This window comes from Pygocentrus nattereri, chromosome 15 (genome assembly GCF_015220715.1).
Source record: "Pygocentrus nattereri isolate fPygNat1 chromosome 15, fPygNat1.pri, whole genome shotgun sequence".
NCBI lineage: Eukaryota > Metazoa > Chordata > Actinopteri > Characiformes > Serrasalmidae > Pygocentrus > Pygocentrus nattereri.
This window is the reverse complement of record NC_051225.1, coordinates 9,878,976-9,897,455: the sequence shown is the minus strand read 5'-3', so window position 1 is coordinate 9,897,455 and position 18,480 is coordinate 9,878,976. Positions and strand designations below refer to the sequence as shown.

The following is an 18,480-nucleotide window of genomic DNA, read 5'->3' as shown; positions in this document are numbered from 1 at the left end:
AAATATAGTGTATATGACACATGATACATGATCAAATAACCACCTTGTAAGAAGGACAGCCACATCATGGTGGACCGGATGGTCATCTCCTTTCATGTTGAGGTGCTTCTGCCATTTGCAGAAGCTGTTGAGGCTGTTATCTGCATGGTGGGTGATCTTCAGGTCCTCCTGATTGCATCAGATGAAATGGGGGAACATTCTCAGTAATCAAACATGCTAACTAGTAATAGCACGTTATGCAAATCCACATGCAATTCATACAGACAAAAGTTACATTATTTTTTGATTACAGGTTCATCCATCTGGCAGTACAGCGGTCTCATAAAAAGCAAAATGTGAGGGAAATTTGGTGTGCCTAGGTTGTTGTTTTGGTACATTAAGCCAAGTTAAGCTTTTCTTACATTAGCAGAAGATTTACTAAGAGAGGAGCTAATTATTGACCAACACTCTGTGCCCAGGTGTGGCCTGTTTAGCTGGTTATCTACTAGAAGTTCCATGCAAATAAACAGCAATAGGTGTAATTTTGTAATTAACATATGATCACTGAAACACAATGATGTATTTATCTCCAGTGTGTTTTTGTATGAAAGCTTGCTCTCTGCCAGGTAGGGGAATGAGCTGAGCATGAGTTGTGCTGAGCGCATTTGGAAAACAGCCCACAGAAGCCACAGTGCACAACAATAACAAAGTAATGAATATCTGTAGTAAAGTATTTATTCTGTGCTTTGAGAGGGAAACTCTGTTCATATTCACTGAGGCAAAAGTTAAAAAGAGCAGCAACCACCCCTTTAATCCTAGTATGGGCTCTAAAAGATCATGGCACTTTTTTAGTAAACAGCATCAGCCACATTTAAACTGCAAAATTTACTTTCTGATGACAGAAATCATTAGTAGATCTGCCCCTACATGTTTAGAATGCCTGCTTTTGAAAATGAAAGTACCAATTACACTCACAAACATGCAACCTAAACACAGCCCTGTATAAGACCTGTTGACAATTTAGATAAAGAATTGGTTAAAATGAGAGAACAAAAAGCACTATTGGAGCCATGTCATGCAGATACAGTCAAACCATCTGATTCACATGCTGCTTTTCACACAGGCTGCATTTCTGTCTGGCTTACCTCGTCCTTTTCTAGCAGAATAAGGCGAACAACCACAATATTGATGGCATTTCCAATGCTGGCGTCATGAAACAGCCCTGCAACCTGTAAAAACAGCAGAGCACTATGATCCATAGGATACTGAAAAGAATCAACATCAACTACGGCTAAAGTTATGTATTGCAGCTATATTGCTACATTGTAAGAGATTTTAGTGTAATATTGGCAGTAATTTAATGTCAGTCATTTCTCCACTAATGTACTGTTCATTTACAGTACTTATATTGTATTATAAAATTACAATACCTTAGTTTATTATTGCATTTGTACAGTTGTTTTCTAACAGTCCTGCATATCTGCACAGCTATTATATGCTCTAAAGTGCACCACAGCTAGCTGAGGGTCCCAAGATCGGCTACATTATGCAATACAACAGGTAAAAATGTAATCAAACATGATAAATCTAGCCAGGTGGCTTTAGGCAGAAAATGCTTTTTCATGAAACTGTTACACAGTTAAGACAACAATTATCCCTCACATGTAGGGCTGGGCAATGAAACTACAACGATAATTATCACAATATAACTTTTCCTCGACAGAGCGATAAGAAAGGTTCGATAAATTTTCGATATAATACACAATTCTCACACTTCCACATTCTAGCGAAAGCCCCAGTGGCGTTTTCTACCGCAAGGAAAGCGACACTACTTTGCTGTTACCAGGAGAGGGCGCACTTCCGAGATTTTCGACATGAGAGGGAGGGGGCAACAAGTGAAATGAGTCTTTAGCAATGTCTGAAACGTGGAGTTATACATTCCCTGTTTGAGTGGAGTGATCAGCGATCGGTTCTCTTGTGACCAAGTGTGAGTGACATTAAGTGGCGTAACTGTACTGTCCTACAGCGAACTCGCCTCTCTGTATATCCTAACAAACTTTTGGAGCATTAAATCACATCTGCTTATCAAAACTAAAGCCCCATTACAGCGCTCATTTATATTTAAAGTATTTGTGCATTCCCAAATGATGAAAGTGAAAGAAAGAAGTGCGTTTGTCTGAGTTACAGCCCTGATTTAAACTAAAGTAAACTGAGGAAGCTGTGAAGCATTGGAAAGCGGGAGAGCGCTATCTTTCCAGGCTAGCTGCTTTTAGCAGCTGGCTAACTTGAAGCAGCGCTCCGTCACTCCCACAACACGACAAATCGATGATACTGTAGACCAAACAAGACACAAAAGCACAACTTTCAGTTTAAACGTAGCTAAAAGGAGGACTAGTGCTAGGTATATTAGTTCACTCCTTAAACTACTACAATAGAATAGAGAAATCCAGACATCTGCTAACTGGTGTTTGAGTACTGTGATATGCTCTGATATGAATGTGGTAGGACTGATGGCAGTAAGTGGTGTGATCCATCACTGACGTACTGAGCCAGCTGATGTTTGCTGTTCATACTAAGCTGACGTTGTTGGGAAACTAAACAGTTTAGCATTTGTAGCAGGACAGCCAAGCTCTTTAAGAGACAGCTAAAAACTATATTTTCTTTCTTAAATTATGACTATTACAAAAACTGAGACCATGCTTCTCCAGCTGGTAAAAACAGCTCACCAGACCACTGTCCCATGACAGATTTGTGTTCCACAGTTTGTTGAGTATTTGTCATACCCTGACCACAAAGGATAGTTTAAAACAGAAATTCACCCAGGAGCAAAAATTAGTCTTCAAACTTAAAATAAATATTGATTTCATTTATCGCGATATGTATTGATACTACACAATATGAACTTTGTTTACCGTGATAACATTTTTGGCCATATCACCCAGCTCTACTCACATCATATACTAAACATCACATTACAGTCGTTACATGCACTTATACGCCAGTGTAAATAGATGTGAGTGACCAAGCATCTTTTATTTGTAACATAATGGAATGAACAAGTTAACTGAAACACAAAACACCATCATGGTTGGAATGCCAAAACATGCCAAGTGTATTTAAACATATCTTTGGGGTAGAAAAGTAGAAAAGACGATAAAAAAACCTGTAAAATTAAGCAGAGGGGAAAATAAAAATTAGTACCTTTTCACAGTAGCCATAAAATGGCAAAGGTCTTTGTTTCTAGATGCTATTATATAAAAATAAATGCTATTTTATTTTGTACCATTTTTAATATAAAAAAAACTGCAATGCTGTTTGGTAATCTCAGCATGGCTGTCTTTGCAAAGAAACGTAAACTTTTTTACAGAACAAGGAGGAAAACATTTTTATATGATATTAAAGCAGCACTATGATAGACGTTTCTGTTAAAGTTAAAGGAAGTAGTATTTCTCAGTCAGTTGTGTGTACGATGTTGCAAGTCGCCTTTTAAAACCAGAAATAATCACCTAAAAATCAGAAGGGTCACACAAAAAGAAGGTGTGATTTGATTATACTGATGAAGATGTGATGACAATAGGACATAATTCTCTCATATCCTCAAAAGACACGTCCTTCACCAAGTTGTGAATTAGTTCTCTTTGAATGCCCTTTCAATGTGCTCGCAATCATTGGGTTCATCTGCTTGGGGAAGGGGTCAGAAACACAACCCACCTTACAAAGCGTTCTTCCGCACAGTGCATGCAATTACACATTTCCACCAAAGAGGCATCCAAATCCCCAAAACATACATACTGTAATTAATTCGAATTAAAAATATCAAAGTAGATTTCTGAAGGCAGAATGGCTCCTAGGAGGCCTTCAGAAAGAGGTTAATCAAAGCCTATCGGCTCATGTTGCATGCTGCTAAAACAGAATCAGATTGTAGCCCCCTCATTTAAATACAGTTTTTGTTGAAAAAAAAAACACATTTTAAAGTGATACTTTTAGCACTTTCGTCAGTCTACGCTGTGTAGTGTTCACAGGAAAGCTATGGATAAATCAACCAGCAGTAAAGTAACAAAGGCAACAGCAAAACAAAAACTTCAGTTACTCTCAACAGCCTCTTCTGTAACAAGCATCCTGCTGTATGAATGAGAGTTGGACTTTAAATGCAAATATGTTGGCACAATAGGCTACATAATTACATATGATAAGTAATCATTAGTTGGAATGTGCAGCTACTGTTTTTCTTGTTTGACAGCTTTCTTTGCAATGCATTAAAAGTGCATTAGTGAATCAAAATCGATAATTTGCAGTCATTTGACCACAATTACTGATTTCTGTTGGATTAAATGAACACCTTGATTCATCAGAGCCACTAGCACAGAAACATCTGAAACTGTGGTAAACACATGGTAAACAACACTGGTTTGAGGGCTTATTTGCACATTGCAGCCTACATCAGTACAGCAAAGGCCAATATCACGATAAACATGAAGTAACAATAGCAACTATCTCAGACTGCCTTTATACTGTAAGCTGTTCTTTATCTTCAGGGGCACATGAAAGAAAGTCTGAGCACATGAGGGAGTCAGATGTTCATTAGTCACTCAACAATCCATCAGTAAAATTGAGTAACAACACTTTGTGTGAAAACATTACGTATGGTTCTGAATCATTTAAAGTATGTAGACACAGTCAACGTTCTCATCAAAGAAAGACCTTCTGTGAGAAAAATAGTCGCTGAGTAGAAATGAATAAAGAAAATTAAGATTTAAAAGGTACAATGCTACTATTAAAGTTAAAGACTATAGAACCCATGCTGAGTAAAAAGAAACTCCAAACTTACTCTCATTGCTATGCCATCTCTCCCATACCACAAAGTCCTCACTGAAGTACATGAGAAGAAACTTCAATATGTGTCAGAGGCACAGGAGTGCTCTACTGAATTAATGAGGCACCTTTGATGCTCTTCTGTCCATTAAGTGGGCTGGAACTTTTACCCTGGCTAAGCTAAACACTACTTGAAAAAAGGCTATTTAAACTAATTACCTTCAAGAAGAGCAAAAACACATCCAGAAATAAACTGCTAATGGACCATGACTTAAGCTCCAACTATATCCTCATTATGCAGCATAAATTGAATGACCAACCCAAACAGAGAAACGTCATTAAAGGTTAAGGAGGCCTACATCTGCAGCTAGATGATATCTAGAAGATACTGTGGAGAACTTCACTCTGACCTCAACCAAGCTTCCTGCAGAACAAACATTATCAAATGAGAGCTGAGCGGACACGGTCTGAGATTATCTTTAATCACTTAGTTCTTCTTATTTATTTTTTTTTGCTTTGGATGGTAAATAAAATGCCTATATTTGTGTTGTAGACACTGTAATGCCTTGTTCCCAACACAATCATTGTAAAGAAATCAGAGTAGTAAGTTTCTACTGAAGTGATTGAGGTAAGGCAGGGTGCATGTGTAAGAGTTTTACTGTTCCCAGGAAATAGTAGACATATTCATTACTCAGACAAAAAACAAAACAAACCAAGAAATAAATGACTTAACAGAGCAGAGACATCACAAACAGTGGCTACAAACACAGTTATGTATATGTGGGAGATAAGGAGTCCAGTGAGTGTGCAAAGCCAGGGTGGAGCCGGATATGGAAAACAAAAACAAAAACATACGGACTAACATGGCCATCTACAATGAACTATTTTATATCCGTCAACTAGGCTTTGTTTGCATCTTAATGACTTAATTATGCAGAAATACTAAATAAAATCTGTGTTTTATTAATGCGTACCGATTTGTGGAAACTGGGTGCCATTTTTTGCATCTGAAATAATAAAACTTTTTCCAGGTCCTGCAGACCTGTTGCCCTGCAGACCTTAGCTCCAAACCTAAACTACACCTGATCCAGGTGAAGAATTTTAAACCCATCGGAAATCCAGGGGACCAGCCTGTTGTTCTGTACAGAGATCTTTATTCGTTTGCACGCAGGTACAAGACACCTAGCCAAGCCGTAAGACATAAGGCTGACACAGTTATATAGCTGGACTGATGCCAAGATTAGACCCAGCTCATACAGGACAAGTAACAGGCGTGACAAACACGACCACATAGGGATAAACAAGAATAGACAGAAGAATGTTCTAAATACAGTCACAGCACGGACACACACAATACAGAATATAAAACACAGACATAGCACATTTCAAAACAAGAAATTCCTTCACAGGTAATGAAGGCCTTCAGAGTGCATCTGAATAAGTGTGCTGGATCTAACCTCTCCAGGGTGGTAAAGCTTCAGGACCAGAATTGGGCACCCCTACCAAGTACCAGATCTAAAAAATTTTACCGGGGTGGCAAAGGCATGAGAGTTAGCTCTGAGGGTGGCAACGTTTACAGATGTTTGCTTAATGTTAATGAGGAACCTGAGCAAATGAGTTGTTATGCAGTTGTTCTGCTGATAGGAAGAAAAAAGCTCTCCCCTTAAAGCCACAAATACCCACCCCACAGCAAAGTGGCCGAATTTTTGGAGTGGCCAATCAGATTTTAGGGAGGAGACTGGCCACCCCAGTCACCCTGTCCTACAGATTTGGTAGCCTGTATATGTTAGGCTTCAGTCCACTAGCAGCAGTTTGAAGGAAAAGGAATTTTAACCACAAGAAGAATCTTACTCCAATCTAAAATGAAGAGCTTGGAAGAAAACACATGCGATTTCCCTTCCCCTGAAGGGAGCAAGGTGTAATATTTTGTGGCATCTAACGGTGAGGTTGCAGATTGCAACTAACTGAATACCCCTTCCTCACCCCTCCCTTTCCAAGTAGTAGAACCTAGGGTGGATGTCAGGTTTTCTGTTGTCATCTGGCCCAATTTTGTTTTGCTTGTTCATGTTTTCGCTTCTTTGCCGATGAGGTTTCAGCCTCTCTTGCTTTCTCTCGTGTGAATATGGATGATGCTCCATTTGTCATATTTGGAATCTTTAACGTCTCACAGTACAAAATAGTTAACCAGCGCCAGCAGCCGCTTTAGCAACAATGTGTAGTTACTATATATTTAATTTCTCCTAAAAGATCCCTCTAACCTTACACACTTCTCCTGTAATGTGGTTGATCAGCCAAGACATGCTTGGAGTGTGAAGTCTGCTGGAGCTACGAGGCTAATGTAGCTAACAAGTATAGGAAACTGACTGTGCCAGTTAGCTTTATGCAGACTGCACGTTTAAATTGCATGCTTGCAGCATATGATAAACAACTAAACAACTTGAATTTGTTCAGAAAGTTATTCCTTTTGCTTAAGAGAAGTACCGAAAACAACTGTGTCTATGTTGATAACAAATATTTGGCTGGACCTCTAAGAGATTTTGGCTGGATCTCTAAGAAAGAGATGTTCGCTTAATGGAATAGACATGCTTTCTTATTTGACATGCCTCTTGTATGATTTCCTTAGAAATCTCTCTAATGATAAGAATTTTTTTACAGAGCATTTGACTTAGCTGAGCACATTCTCTTAGCACAATATATAAAGACTCTCATTCATTCTTGTCTCCACGAACTTTCCAAGCTGCAAAAGAGGAGCGCTTCTCGACTGAAAAGATGAAACGCATAGCTGAGCAAATAGCACAGAGAACATTTAGGCTTTGTGTCTTATTCACTCATCAGCCTCTGCTACCTGGGATAAACACTAGCTTTTTCCACACGGTTAACCAGCCCGGACAAAGATTCAACCATGTAGATACACAATGTACTGCTAGAAACATAACTGTCAAATCAGACTTTCTCTCAGTCAAAAATCTGACCATTTATGCATAAAAGTCAGGAAAGGACACACCCTTGGAGATGGCATACAAGTACCCACAACATTGATGGGCATTTAGCAAAAAAAAAAGTGCTAAAAAAATCATGTGGAACAAAACACTGCAGAGGAAACTCTGGATAATGGAATGTTTCCTCTTAACATTATACCCTTCATATCCAACTACAGGCCTGTAATGGAAATCTTTTTATTTCTTCCTACAGGGGTTTCCTTGACATGCCCTTCAGTGGCAACATCCAGGCAAAGCAAAAGGCACTCAGAGTGTATTTTGGAAAATGTGTCTAACGGCCTGCCTGCAGCTGTATTACAGCAAGGTCAGCTGACTTGGATCCAGCTCAACAGCATGAATGCTGCCTCAAAGTGCTCTGCAGCAAGCCGTCTGCAGAGAAAAAAGGCAAAGCCTGAGAGTTACAAGAGGAAACAATGGTAACTTGAAACATCACGGCAGACAAAGGAAGGAGTGTTCATGTGGAAACACCACTGTGGATCGTTAGACTGGAAAATGAGGTGCTGAGGTTGAAGAAAGAATGGGACACACACACACACACACACACACTCTAATCAGACACCCTGCTTATGTTGAAAACTTGTATATTATTTATTTTTTACTTAAATGTGTGTGTGTATGCATATATTATACAATATAATTTATAGCACCCCAACTTTGGGGATTGACACAACTTCTGAATTTTTAACATTTTCTGTTATATAAGTCTAAAGCTGTGCAACTGCATAGTGCCTTTATTATTTCATATTGTGTATAATGCCCATACCATGACAAATGCTGGCTTTTGCACTTTACAGTGGTAACAGTCTGGACAGTTGAACACAATATATTTGCATAAACAGCCTGGCAAGTTCACTTATTAAACCACAGAAAACATTTCTACTGTGCATCTGTCTATTTCATATGTGCTTGAGCAAAGAAAAGCCAGCAGTTTCTAGACACTGTTGACAATTTGCTTTTGCTTTGTGTAGCATGTTTTTACCTGTATTTGTTGCTGCAGTGACAAACAGCATGTTTTGACAACAGTTTGTCAAGGATTCCTGAGTCCATGTGGTGATCCAAGACAAAGGCATTTTTAAAGCAGCAGATCAAAGGATCGAAGGCCACAAGCATTGTGGCCACAGACATTTCTCTGGGTTCCCTGATATTACATACTGTATTATGTAATGTGTACCGAAGGTGAAAGACCAAAAATCCTTGCAATCACTCTTTACAGAACATTGGGCCTCATTCACCAACCACTCTAAAAGATAGAAATGTATTATTAAATGCCACTTGCACCACTTTCACACCAATTCTAACACTCACCAATGTTTTCTTGGTAAGAACAGAATCCACACACACTCAAGAACACAAACGCGTGAACAATTCCATAGTTTAAGAGCATGTCATGAATGTGGCATAAACTTTTACTGAGGACTTTTCTCAGAAACAAATTTAAGAAAAAATTACAGATATTGGTAATTGAGGCTCAATATCCTTAAATTGTTGGATTATTGATGTTAAGCCCAAACCCATAACCCATCAACCCTCAAGCCTGTTCATAAGAGACTAGCCTTTTCTTAATGTACCTGTATCAATTGTTCAAGATGTTTTTTTAACATTTTACAATGTTTTAGTCTTAAACTGCTCCTGACACAACTTTTTCCAACAATCTCATGCCTAAATTTTCCCATCCTTTCCTCAAACCTAGATCATCTCAAACAGACTTACTTTTGTGGTTCCTGACACTGCATGACATGCTGTTATCTACAAAATGGACAACAACAGACTGTGAGACTGAGAAGATAATTTGGTTATTCTCATATACTCACAATGTTCATGACTGCTAGAACATAGCTCTCCACTCCACTCCTGCCATGGTGCTCCACCATTTTTGAGTCAGCCACCACCAGTGTCTCCACCCATTTCTCCCTGCTGATTGAGCGTGGTCTCCTGCGGTGCTGGCGTCTCTCCCAGCGCTCTCGCTGTCTCTCCACTCGAGCTGCTCCTCCCCGAGGATCTGAGACAGTAAACACCTCATTCAGCAAATGATTCATTCAGTAAACTGCTCTTTCAGTACCATTCACTTACTTCATCATAGCTTCCTGATCCGGGCTGTCATGTCATGTCATACTCCTTGAATAATCTACCAATTATTTGACAAATAAATCAATCAATCAATGTTTAAAAGAAAAAGTAACAATAAAACCGAAACAATAAAAACTACAACAACACCAAACTATGGAAAGCTATTCACAGAATAATAATAGTTAATAATTTACTGGAAGAAAGACAAACTAAGAAGTCTGTAAACAGACTTCGTTATGAAAATCTAAGAAACATATGTGGGGAAAAATTGCGTATAAATCTTAGTCCTTTCGGCTCTGTTTCATAAAGCAAGAGAAACCAGTACAAGAATCACAACAGATCATTTACTTTTATTTTTCTGCATCATTTGAGCACAGTAGCCACCATTTACTATGTATGAGCATTTCATGATGAATGGATTAATACAACTGGCACAAAATTACTTGGAATAAAGTTTTGTTGCATTAACTCAGACAGCAACAATATACATTTTAAAATATGACACCATTTATAAAAGCACTGTATATGCAGTACTGTTATTTAAAGTCAGTTACTTCCTCCAAAATATAAATGTGATTTACATGTTGGTGAAGTTATTACATTTACTCTAACGTTACTTATGTCTGAATTTAATTACTGCGGTCTTTCACCTTTGACACCACAGGTCCCATTGGATGACTTTCCCTCAAACAAAGACTGCACCAGCTGGCTGTTGGTCTGAGAAGTATCTCGCTTATAGATGACATGGGCCTGCGGCTCTGCTTTTCCATGCGGTTGCTCCAGTGGCCTGATGAAGAATTCCTCCTCTGAGAGTTTAAACAGTCCTGTCTACAGAGAACAGGAGGTCAGACCAAACTGACACTAATTACAAAGCAGAGAAATCCACAGCACATGCATTATGCTACCCATTTGGAACTCAGGCTATATAAAGTACCTGAGGGAGAAAACCAGAGGTGCAGTTGAGTTTTCTGAGATTCTTCACAGGGCAGCCAAACATTCAACTAATTTGAGAAGAACCTATCTGGAGTATGTGTGAGGGTAAATGGGCCACAGATGAAACTGCTATGGACTACAGTGGTGGTACTGAAAGATGTTCATCGTCACACTTGGCAATGTGTAAAACACTACACAACAGAGGTGTAATGATGCACGTTTTTAGGTTTGATATGATTCTTAACTCAGTTTTTTAACATTTCAATGCAAAAAATATTGATTCTACAGATCTCTGATTAAATAGTACATTGACTGATTTGGCTCAAAATAAATAAAGGTTCCACAACAGAACTTTAAGGCCTGATGCCCTCTACCAACCCCGTAAATAACAATCACTATGATTTATAAGGGAGAAAAAGCCCAGTTGTTTAAGAATTACATGAACAGTATACGTACTCTTCCTCCCTGCCCACTTTTCTCTTATATACATTTTAAAAAAGAAGGTTCTGCAAGGGTTCTTTGGTAAAAGCAATGGCTCTATTTAGAACCGAGAATTCTGTATAAACCCATTATCATGATAAATGGTTCTTTAAATGGTGAAATTGGTTCTTCAGGTTGATGGAGAATGTGTATATAGTTCCACACAGAATCTTTTTCTGCATCTCCTTTTGTTACAATGACAAGCTTCAAAAAGGTTCTATTTTAGAACCATACACAACACATTCTTCTTCAATCTTAAGAACGATTTCACTACGCAACGAACAATTTTAGCATGCAAATGGTTCTATATAAAACCCATGGCTCTATATAGAACACTGCCTTCACTAGAACCATTGAAGAACAATTGTTGTTTTTTTTTTAATAAGAGATGCTTTGGTTACAGGTTTTCAGTTGCAAATTGTATTCTATGATGTTTAGAATGTTCAGTTGTTTTGATATATGATGTTACCTTGCCACTACACCATGTTCCATATATACAGTATGTGGAGAAAAGTCAATCCAGTCAAGACTGCCAATACGTACAAGTTCTTCATTTTTATAAGGGTAACATTAAACTTTAAGTCTGAATGGATGTGTAACTGTCAAGAAGCTGTTACTGATAAAATAAACAAGAAAATAGAAAATTTTGCGAGTCAAATAAAGAAGTGGCTACTGCTCTGAATAATGGACTGACCACCCTAGAGCCCAGACCTAAACATCACTGAATGCATATGGGATTATTTGGATTGTAAGAAGCAGAACTTTCAAAGCCAAAGCCTAAGACTAAACTCAAGAGGTGTAAAAAAATATCCCTGTAGATGTTTTTGAAAAACTCCTGAAAAGAACAGAAACTGTAACAAAGGTAAAGTGTGAACACACTAAATACTGAGAGACTGACATATTTAGTTGTTGAGTCGAGTGATACTGGAAATAAAATAAATGAAGTGTGGTCACTGACTTTTGAGCAGTACTTTACCAAAACATATACATATTACTTCAGTGTAAATGAAGTTTAATGTAAAATGCCTTACAAACAGATTGACTACCAGTCATTGGAATGAACATTGTTATGTATATAAAAAAATGCCAACAGCAAATTTAAAGAGAACCCTTGTCTTGCATAAGGCTGACAATTCACAAGTGCTCACTAAATATGAAATAAAGTCCTAAAGAACGCAAATTTCAGGATAAACAAATCAACAAAGTGCATACAGAACCATTTCTTCATCAAGTCCATGTCATATCTGAGCCAGCTAAAAACTCACCAGGCCATCGCAGGTGCTTATACTGGCTTGACCCTTGGTGGCTGCACTACTCCACACCTCTCCGAGGAAGTAGCACAGAGAATGGCCATAAGAATGTAGAGTGGAGCCCTGAAGGCCACCACTGCGGCGCTCTGTGAGAAAACCAGGAGCTAACAGGTGAGGGTTAAGTGTGAGATTGAAAAGCAAGTCCTGACCAGCATACTGCAGGTTGTAGAAAACGTGAGCCAGGCTTTCTGCGCTCTCTACCGCCTGCCTCTTTCGAACTCGACTCACATGATGAGACACAAGGTGAGAGATAAAATGTCCAGTTGAATCCACTCTCTGAGGGTGCACAACCTCATACTGGAGAAGCCCTTCGAGAGTGCTATCTGCAGAAGAGATTTGGAAAATGATACTCAGCAACTGAAGGCAATTCACACCCACACGCAGCCTACACTTCACTGCACTCTTCCCAATGAAGGTTCATCAGTGGTTATCTTGGCTTGGAAGTACAATGCTAGGAAAAAAAACTATAATTCATCACTATTTTAAAATAAAAAAGTCTGATACAATATCAAAACAGTTGTTAGTATGTATACATGCATACATAAATATATAAAATACAGTTCATTTTTCAGTCTGTTTCAAAAATATTGTTTTCAGGTTGCATTTACATGTATCCATCTTTTTATAATACAATAATTTAGCCCCACCCACTTTTACTGATGTTATAAGGAGTGTTTCAGCGTTGAGGACCAACATAAGGCAGCCCATCAGAAAAGTCATATATATATATATATATATATATATATATATATAGGCACTCAAAATGAAATAAATACAAAAATATTGTAGGATACGGACCATTCTTCATACTTCTACATAATATCTTGTTTACAAAAATATCTAACTCCTTAAATCCCAAGCCTGTTATATACTATGGCTTATTATTCAGTAACTACAGGAACTTCAGTACAAACTGGCTGACCTATTCTTAGGTTATAGAGGTATGCAACAAATTTGGGGCTCTGGCCATTTAAGGGGTTAAAGAACAGATCCACTGAAACATTACAAAAGTTCCAAAAGCTTTATTTGTAGCCAGTGTGCAGCTATGGAACTCCTTAAATGACTCCTATAAATGATACACACTGCACTCTACTTTACATCACTGTAAGCACAGAAGATTGCATGTTGCTGTTGGATTTGAAAGGATTTGTTTGAGGTGCCTAGAGGCTAAGGCTGCCTCACTGAATCATTATGAAACATCATGTTTATTCATGCTTTTCTCCACAGGGCCAGTCAAAAGCTACTACTGTGTGTGATGTATGCTGTCAACTGAGAGCATTGTTCAAACTTTGCCCCAGATCTCAACTGCCAGAAGAGGGCAAGAGTGGACAAAGAGAGGATCATCCATGAAACATTACAAAACTGGTCACAGAGCAGCAGGAATAGACAGCCTGCACAGTTAGAAACTAAACATACAGTAATGCTACCGTAACTTCAGGTAGTTTGCTTAGAAGCTCAGAAGTTTAATGTCATCTAAAGATGTAGTACAAAGAAAGACAGGCCTACAAGTTTCCTGTTAGTGTAGGCAGTGGTGACAATGAAACAAAGAAAGGATGGAGCAGCATGTAGTGCACTTGGCAGAACTAATCTAAAATAGTCTGATGAACACAATGGCACTAAGAATAGAGGATCTGAGGAATGGTTTCATAGGCATGACCTGAGACATTTAGCCAGCTATCCATTTACCTTTTATTCAGTGCTGTCAAAGCAGAAGTTACTGTATAAGCAAACTAGTTATACCACTGAACTCATACATTAAAAAATGTTGGTCTGCCTGAAGACTGAAGCATTTGAATTTGAATATACCGTAAAGAACTTGGAAACAATGAAAGCAGCAAAACTCCTTTGTGCTCAGCAAGAATTGTCTGTTCATTCAAGCTAATGATAATGGGTTTCTACACAATAAACTTCAGAGGAGGCTCCTAGCTCACCTGCTTTGGCAGCCTCCAGAATGGACAGGAGTCCAGCTGTAACTAAAAGGTGAAGAAGACAAAAGGCTGACCCAAACATGCCCGATCCACGGTCCAAGGAAAGCATCATATTGAAGCAAGGCAGCCTGGCTCACTCAAATCCGTCCATTGGATACATCCAAAGCCATTTTTAAAGCGCCCTGTGTCCGAATCACATCGTTCAGTTTAACAGGGCGTCGCGTGGCTGTGGAAGCCCAGTCGAGAAAAAAAGCTTCTCACGTCCCATCAGTTGGAGCCATCCCAGCCGGAGTGAAGCCTGACGGGTCAGTCTGCTGGACGCTTCTGGGGCCTCCACAGCTGCTGGCTCTCCGGGCTGCAGCTTGCAGCTTTCAGACCAGGACAAAACTTTCTACCACGAATGAAACTTTGGAGCTCCGCCTCCTCGCCGAGAGACGGTGGTAAGGAGGGGGAGCACAAAAGAATGAACCACAGCTCCTCCGTAGACTGCATGCTAAGGAGCCATTCATTCAACTGAAGTCTGTTTAATGGGATGATAAGTAGTTGTAATGTAATGTGACGGTTGCGTGATTGAAACAGTGAGCTACTCCAAGGCACTTCACGTTACTTATCGTTTCTGACAGGCCTGATATATGCCTCTGTTAATCCTGTTTGCTGCCAAACTGCTTTGAGGCTTCATAGCCTGCACTGTGAAAAGCAGTAGTACGCTGAAAAGCAGTATTATATTCAGAGTAGTTGGCACAGTATTGGAAATTTACAGCACCTCTGTATATTCGACCTTTTTGCGTTGAGTTCACCCTTTTTGTTAAAAACAGCACATTTAAATCTATCCACTATCCAAGGGTCGGCAACCTAAATATTAAGAGCCGTTTTGTCCTTTCAATAGAAACCAACCCACCTTGAGAACCACATTGTATATCCATTTTACCATCTTGGATGTTAATATGCCTCAGTAACGTTACGTGCTAATGTGTTAGCGCAGGCTAAAAACATAGCTAAAATAAGTGAAATGAAAACGCACTTACTTTGCTCTGCTTTAAGCTTTAGCCGCTTTCTCGCATCTTTGTCTGGAAACTTTCCCTCAATAGTAGAATGTTTTCTTGTAAAATATCTCTCAAAGTTCGTCTTTTTAAGAGGCTGAAGTCGCGTATTATTGACCAGCGAGTCCAAAATGAATGGGTTGAGCATTTGAGCATAATCATAGTTTTAAAATGCTTAAACATTTGTAATATCAAAGAACGCAATCTTTCCTGAACGCAGATCAGCATAAAACATCGTAACACTACTGTTTATATTTTTAAGAGCTTTTAAACTCGAGCTGTGGGAGTTTAAAAACGGCTGCGCGTGTATGTTCATGACGCCAGTGAGCGCGAACAGCCAATAAGCTGCTCCGCTCGCCAATCAATCATCACTCACTAGCTCTAACGCCCGCCTTCTGCGGCCTGAAGCCCGTTTGCTGAACAAAAAATGAAATATACAGGTAAGATTTCTTTGCCATTTTAGTGAAATACGTCCTTCTAGTTTATAAAATTAAAGAAACGTTCTGGAGATTAGAAACTATTTTATATTTTGGTTTTTAACCGTTGAGCTCCATTTACTCCCGTTCATTGAGGAGGCGCCCTCTGCTAGAGCATGATGATTGATCGGCGAGCGGAGCAGCTCATTGGCTGTTCGCGCTCACTGACGTCATGGACATACATGAGGCACCGTTTAAACTCCTATCGCTCGAGTTTGAAAGCTCTTAAAAATATAACAGCAGTGATAAATGTTTTACGATATTCACTGTTCAGGAAATGACTGCAATTTTTACATTAAAAAATGTTTAAGCAATTATAAACTATGATATTGGTCAAATGCTCCATATCAACCCATTCATTTTGGACTCACTCGGGAGCGCCCTCTAGCGTTTGAAACAACGGGAAGAGTTTGCAGAGTGGTTCGTATAGTGTAGTGGGTAAAACCTATGCCTTTTACACTGTACACTGGAGTTCAATCCTCTGCTTGGACAAGCACCCTACACTATACCAGTAAGAGTCCTTGGGCAAGACTCCTAACACTACCTTCACCTACCTGTGTAAATTGATCAAATTGTAAGTCATTCTGGATAAGAGAGTCAGCCAAATGCCATAAATGTAAATGTAATTCTCCTCTCTACAGGTTCTCTGAGAGCTACATGTTACGACCTCTGACCTATTCGGTCTACAGCAGTTTAGCTCCACCCATTTGTGCTGAAGTTATACAAAGTGTTTCAGCTGGGACGTCTTTTTGTACCAGGCACAATAAAAGTAGCCAATCAGAAAAAAAGCTTTTTAAAATATGTCTTAACGATTTTAACAAAAACGGCTTGTTTTTATTTGGTTGGAAAATGCTGATGGAAAAAAAAATTATTATGCCTGTTTGTGGAAGATAAAGCCACAAAAACCCCATAAGTGGTCCTCAGAAGCGCAGAAGGTTATTGTCCAGATCTGTAGAGTGTTCCAAGATTTTTTTTTTCAAATCGAACAAACCATTTGGCTAAAAAGGGTGAGTTTTACTACTTTTACAGACATAAGCATAAAAAAATACATGTACTTAAAGAATTAACATAGGCACTGTTGGATGTTGAATTAGGGTAGAACTGTGCAAAATTCCATTTATCCATTAAATTATTTACTCATAAGTTGTTACTAAGTCAGACATAAGTTATTGCATGTTTACTTATTTATAGCCTTATTCAAGGTTTTGTTTACTTACACAAGCTTACTTGGCCTTGAAGTTTTAGTGGCTGCAATCCAGAGGTTTATGCAATGGGTGGGTTTGGGTTTGGATGAGTGGATTTCAGTGATACAATGTTCAAAAGTAAGCTTTATTTATTTATGGTGGAAAAGTATCACTTCCATTAACACCTACTAGCTGCTGGGTTTATCTATGGATGTTTAAAACAATGTGGGTCTGAGGTGGAAGGTATAGAAGTCAACACGACACCTGAACGTGTCGAAGAACACGTTTCTGCTGGTCCGTTTATGGTAATATTTGACATGATGTACAGGCCAGCTGCTGTGCGTAAGTGGTGTTGATATAATTCTGTAATTTGTTAGCTATGTTCATCATTTTGCTACTGTCATCCTGACAGCATGTACATAGAAACTCTCAAATAAAAGGGTCTTGAACAGTCAGTGGGACACTGCCCCTCTTGTCACTGGGGTGGTTTCCATTTAAGGGCACATCTTCAGCATCTTTAGTTACAAAAGAATAAATATGTATAAAAACATATTTAAGGTACACAGTTGGACCTTAAAACCATTGTTGTGCCTTTGAGAGTACATGTGCTGTGTTTGCAGCTTGAAAAATGTACCAGCACAGTACCTTCTCTTCTGTCAGTGCATGATGAATGTGTGCTGCTATTATGAAAAAAAAAACGGTTTGAAATGCCCTCAGATGCCTTACTTCAAGCCTTATCCAGCCTCAGCACAGCATCAGGTCGGCGGCATACTCCCTTCTCAAAAACAATCCAGAAAAAAAACACTCTGCAAAAATGAACTGGCAACAGCATGAAGAAAACATTCAACACTCTGGCTTTGTTTATGTTTAACTGTTTCTAAACAAAGGAGATGATCCTCATTTGTGCTTATCATCCACTTGTTCTGGGGCATCCCTCATTTGGCATCTACAATATGCTTCCTAACAGAATAAATGCACCCATGCAAAGGATTTGATGCGAACAGAATGACTTCAGAAATCCCTTCAAATCCTTTCGGAACAAAACACTGCAATTTACACACTGCATTCATTAAACGGCCTGTCTTATCATCTATACCCACCAAATCTTTCACGCCCTGAACAAACCTTGACTGGGGGAACTGCATCCACACCTACTGCCTGGTTCAGCCAAAGCGCGCCATATATAGGCTGTGACAGGGAGTCATGCGCAGTGGATAGTCTCCTGGAAATCCACAGCTCTGTATGTTCGTCTTCTGCCGCCTAGTGGCCGCA

The 18,480-nt window shown here is 39.1% G+C and overlaps 1 protein-coding gene across 1 annotated transcript in view; it reads right to left on the bottom strand.

The window, feature by feature from the left end:
• LOC108434578 (A disintegrin and metalloproteinase with thrombospondin motifs 7) overlaps positions 1–14,849 on the bottom strand; it is a 114,828-nt gene extending 99,979 nt beyond the window's left edge. The window contains exons 1-6 of the mRNA XM_017709819.2: positions 14,512–14,849; positions 12,536–12,903; positions 10,508–10,685; positions 9,602–9,789; positions 1,125–1,208; positions 44–168 (exon numbers count right to left, since the gene is read on the bottom strand). Of these exons, the coding sequence (XP_017565308.2) occupies positions 44–168; positions 1,125–1,208; positions 9,602–9,789; positions 10,508–10,685; positions 12,536–12,903; positions 14,512–14,620 (1,052 nt within the window). The 5' untranslated portion in view covers positions 14,621–14,849. The remainder of the gene's footprint in view (positions 1–43; positions 169–1,124; positions 1,209–9,601; positions 9,790–10,507; positions 10,686–12,535; positions 12,904–14,511) is intronic.
• Positions 14,850–18,480: the final 3,631 nt, after the last annotated feature.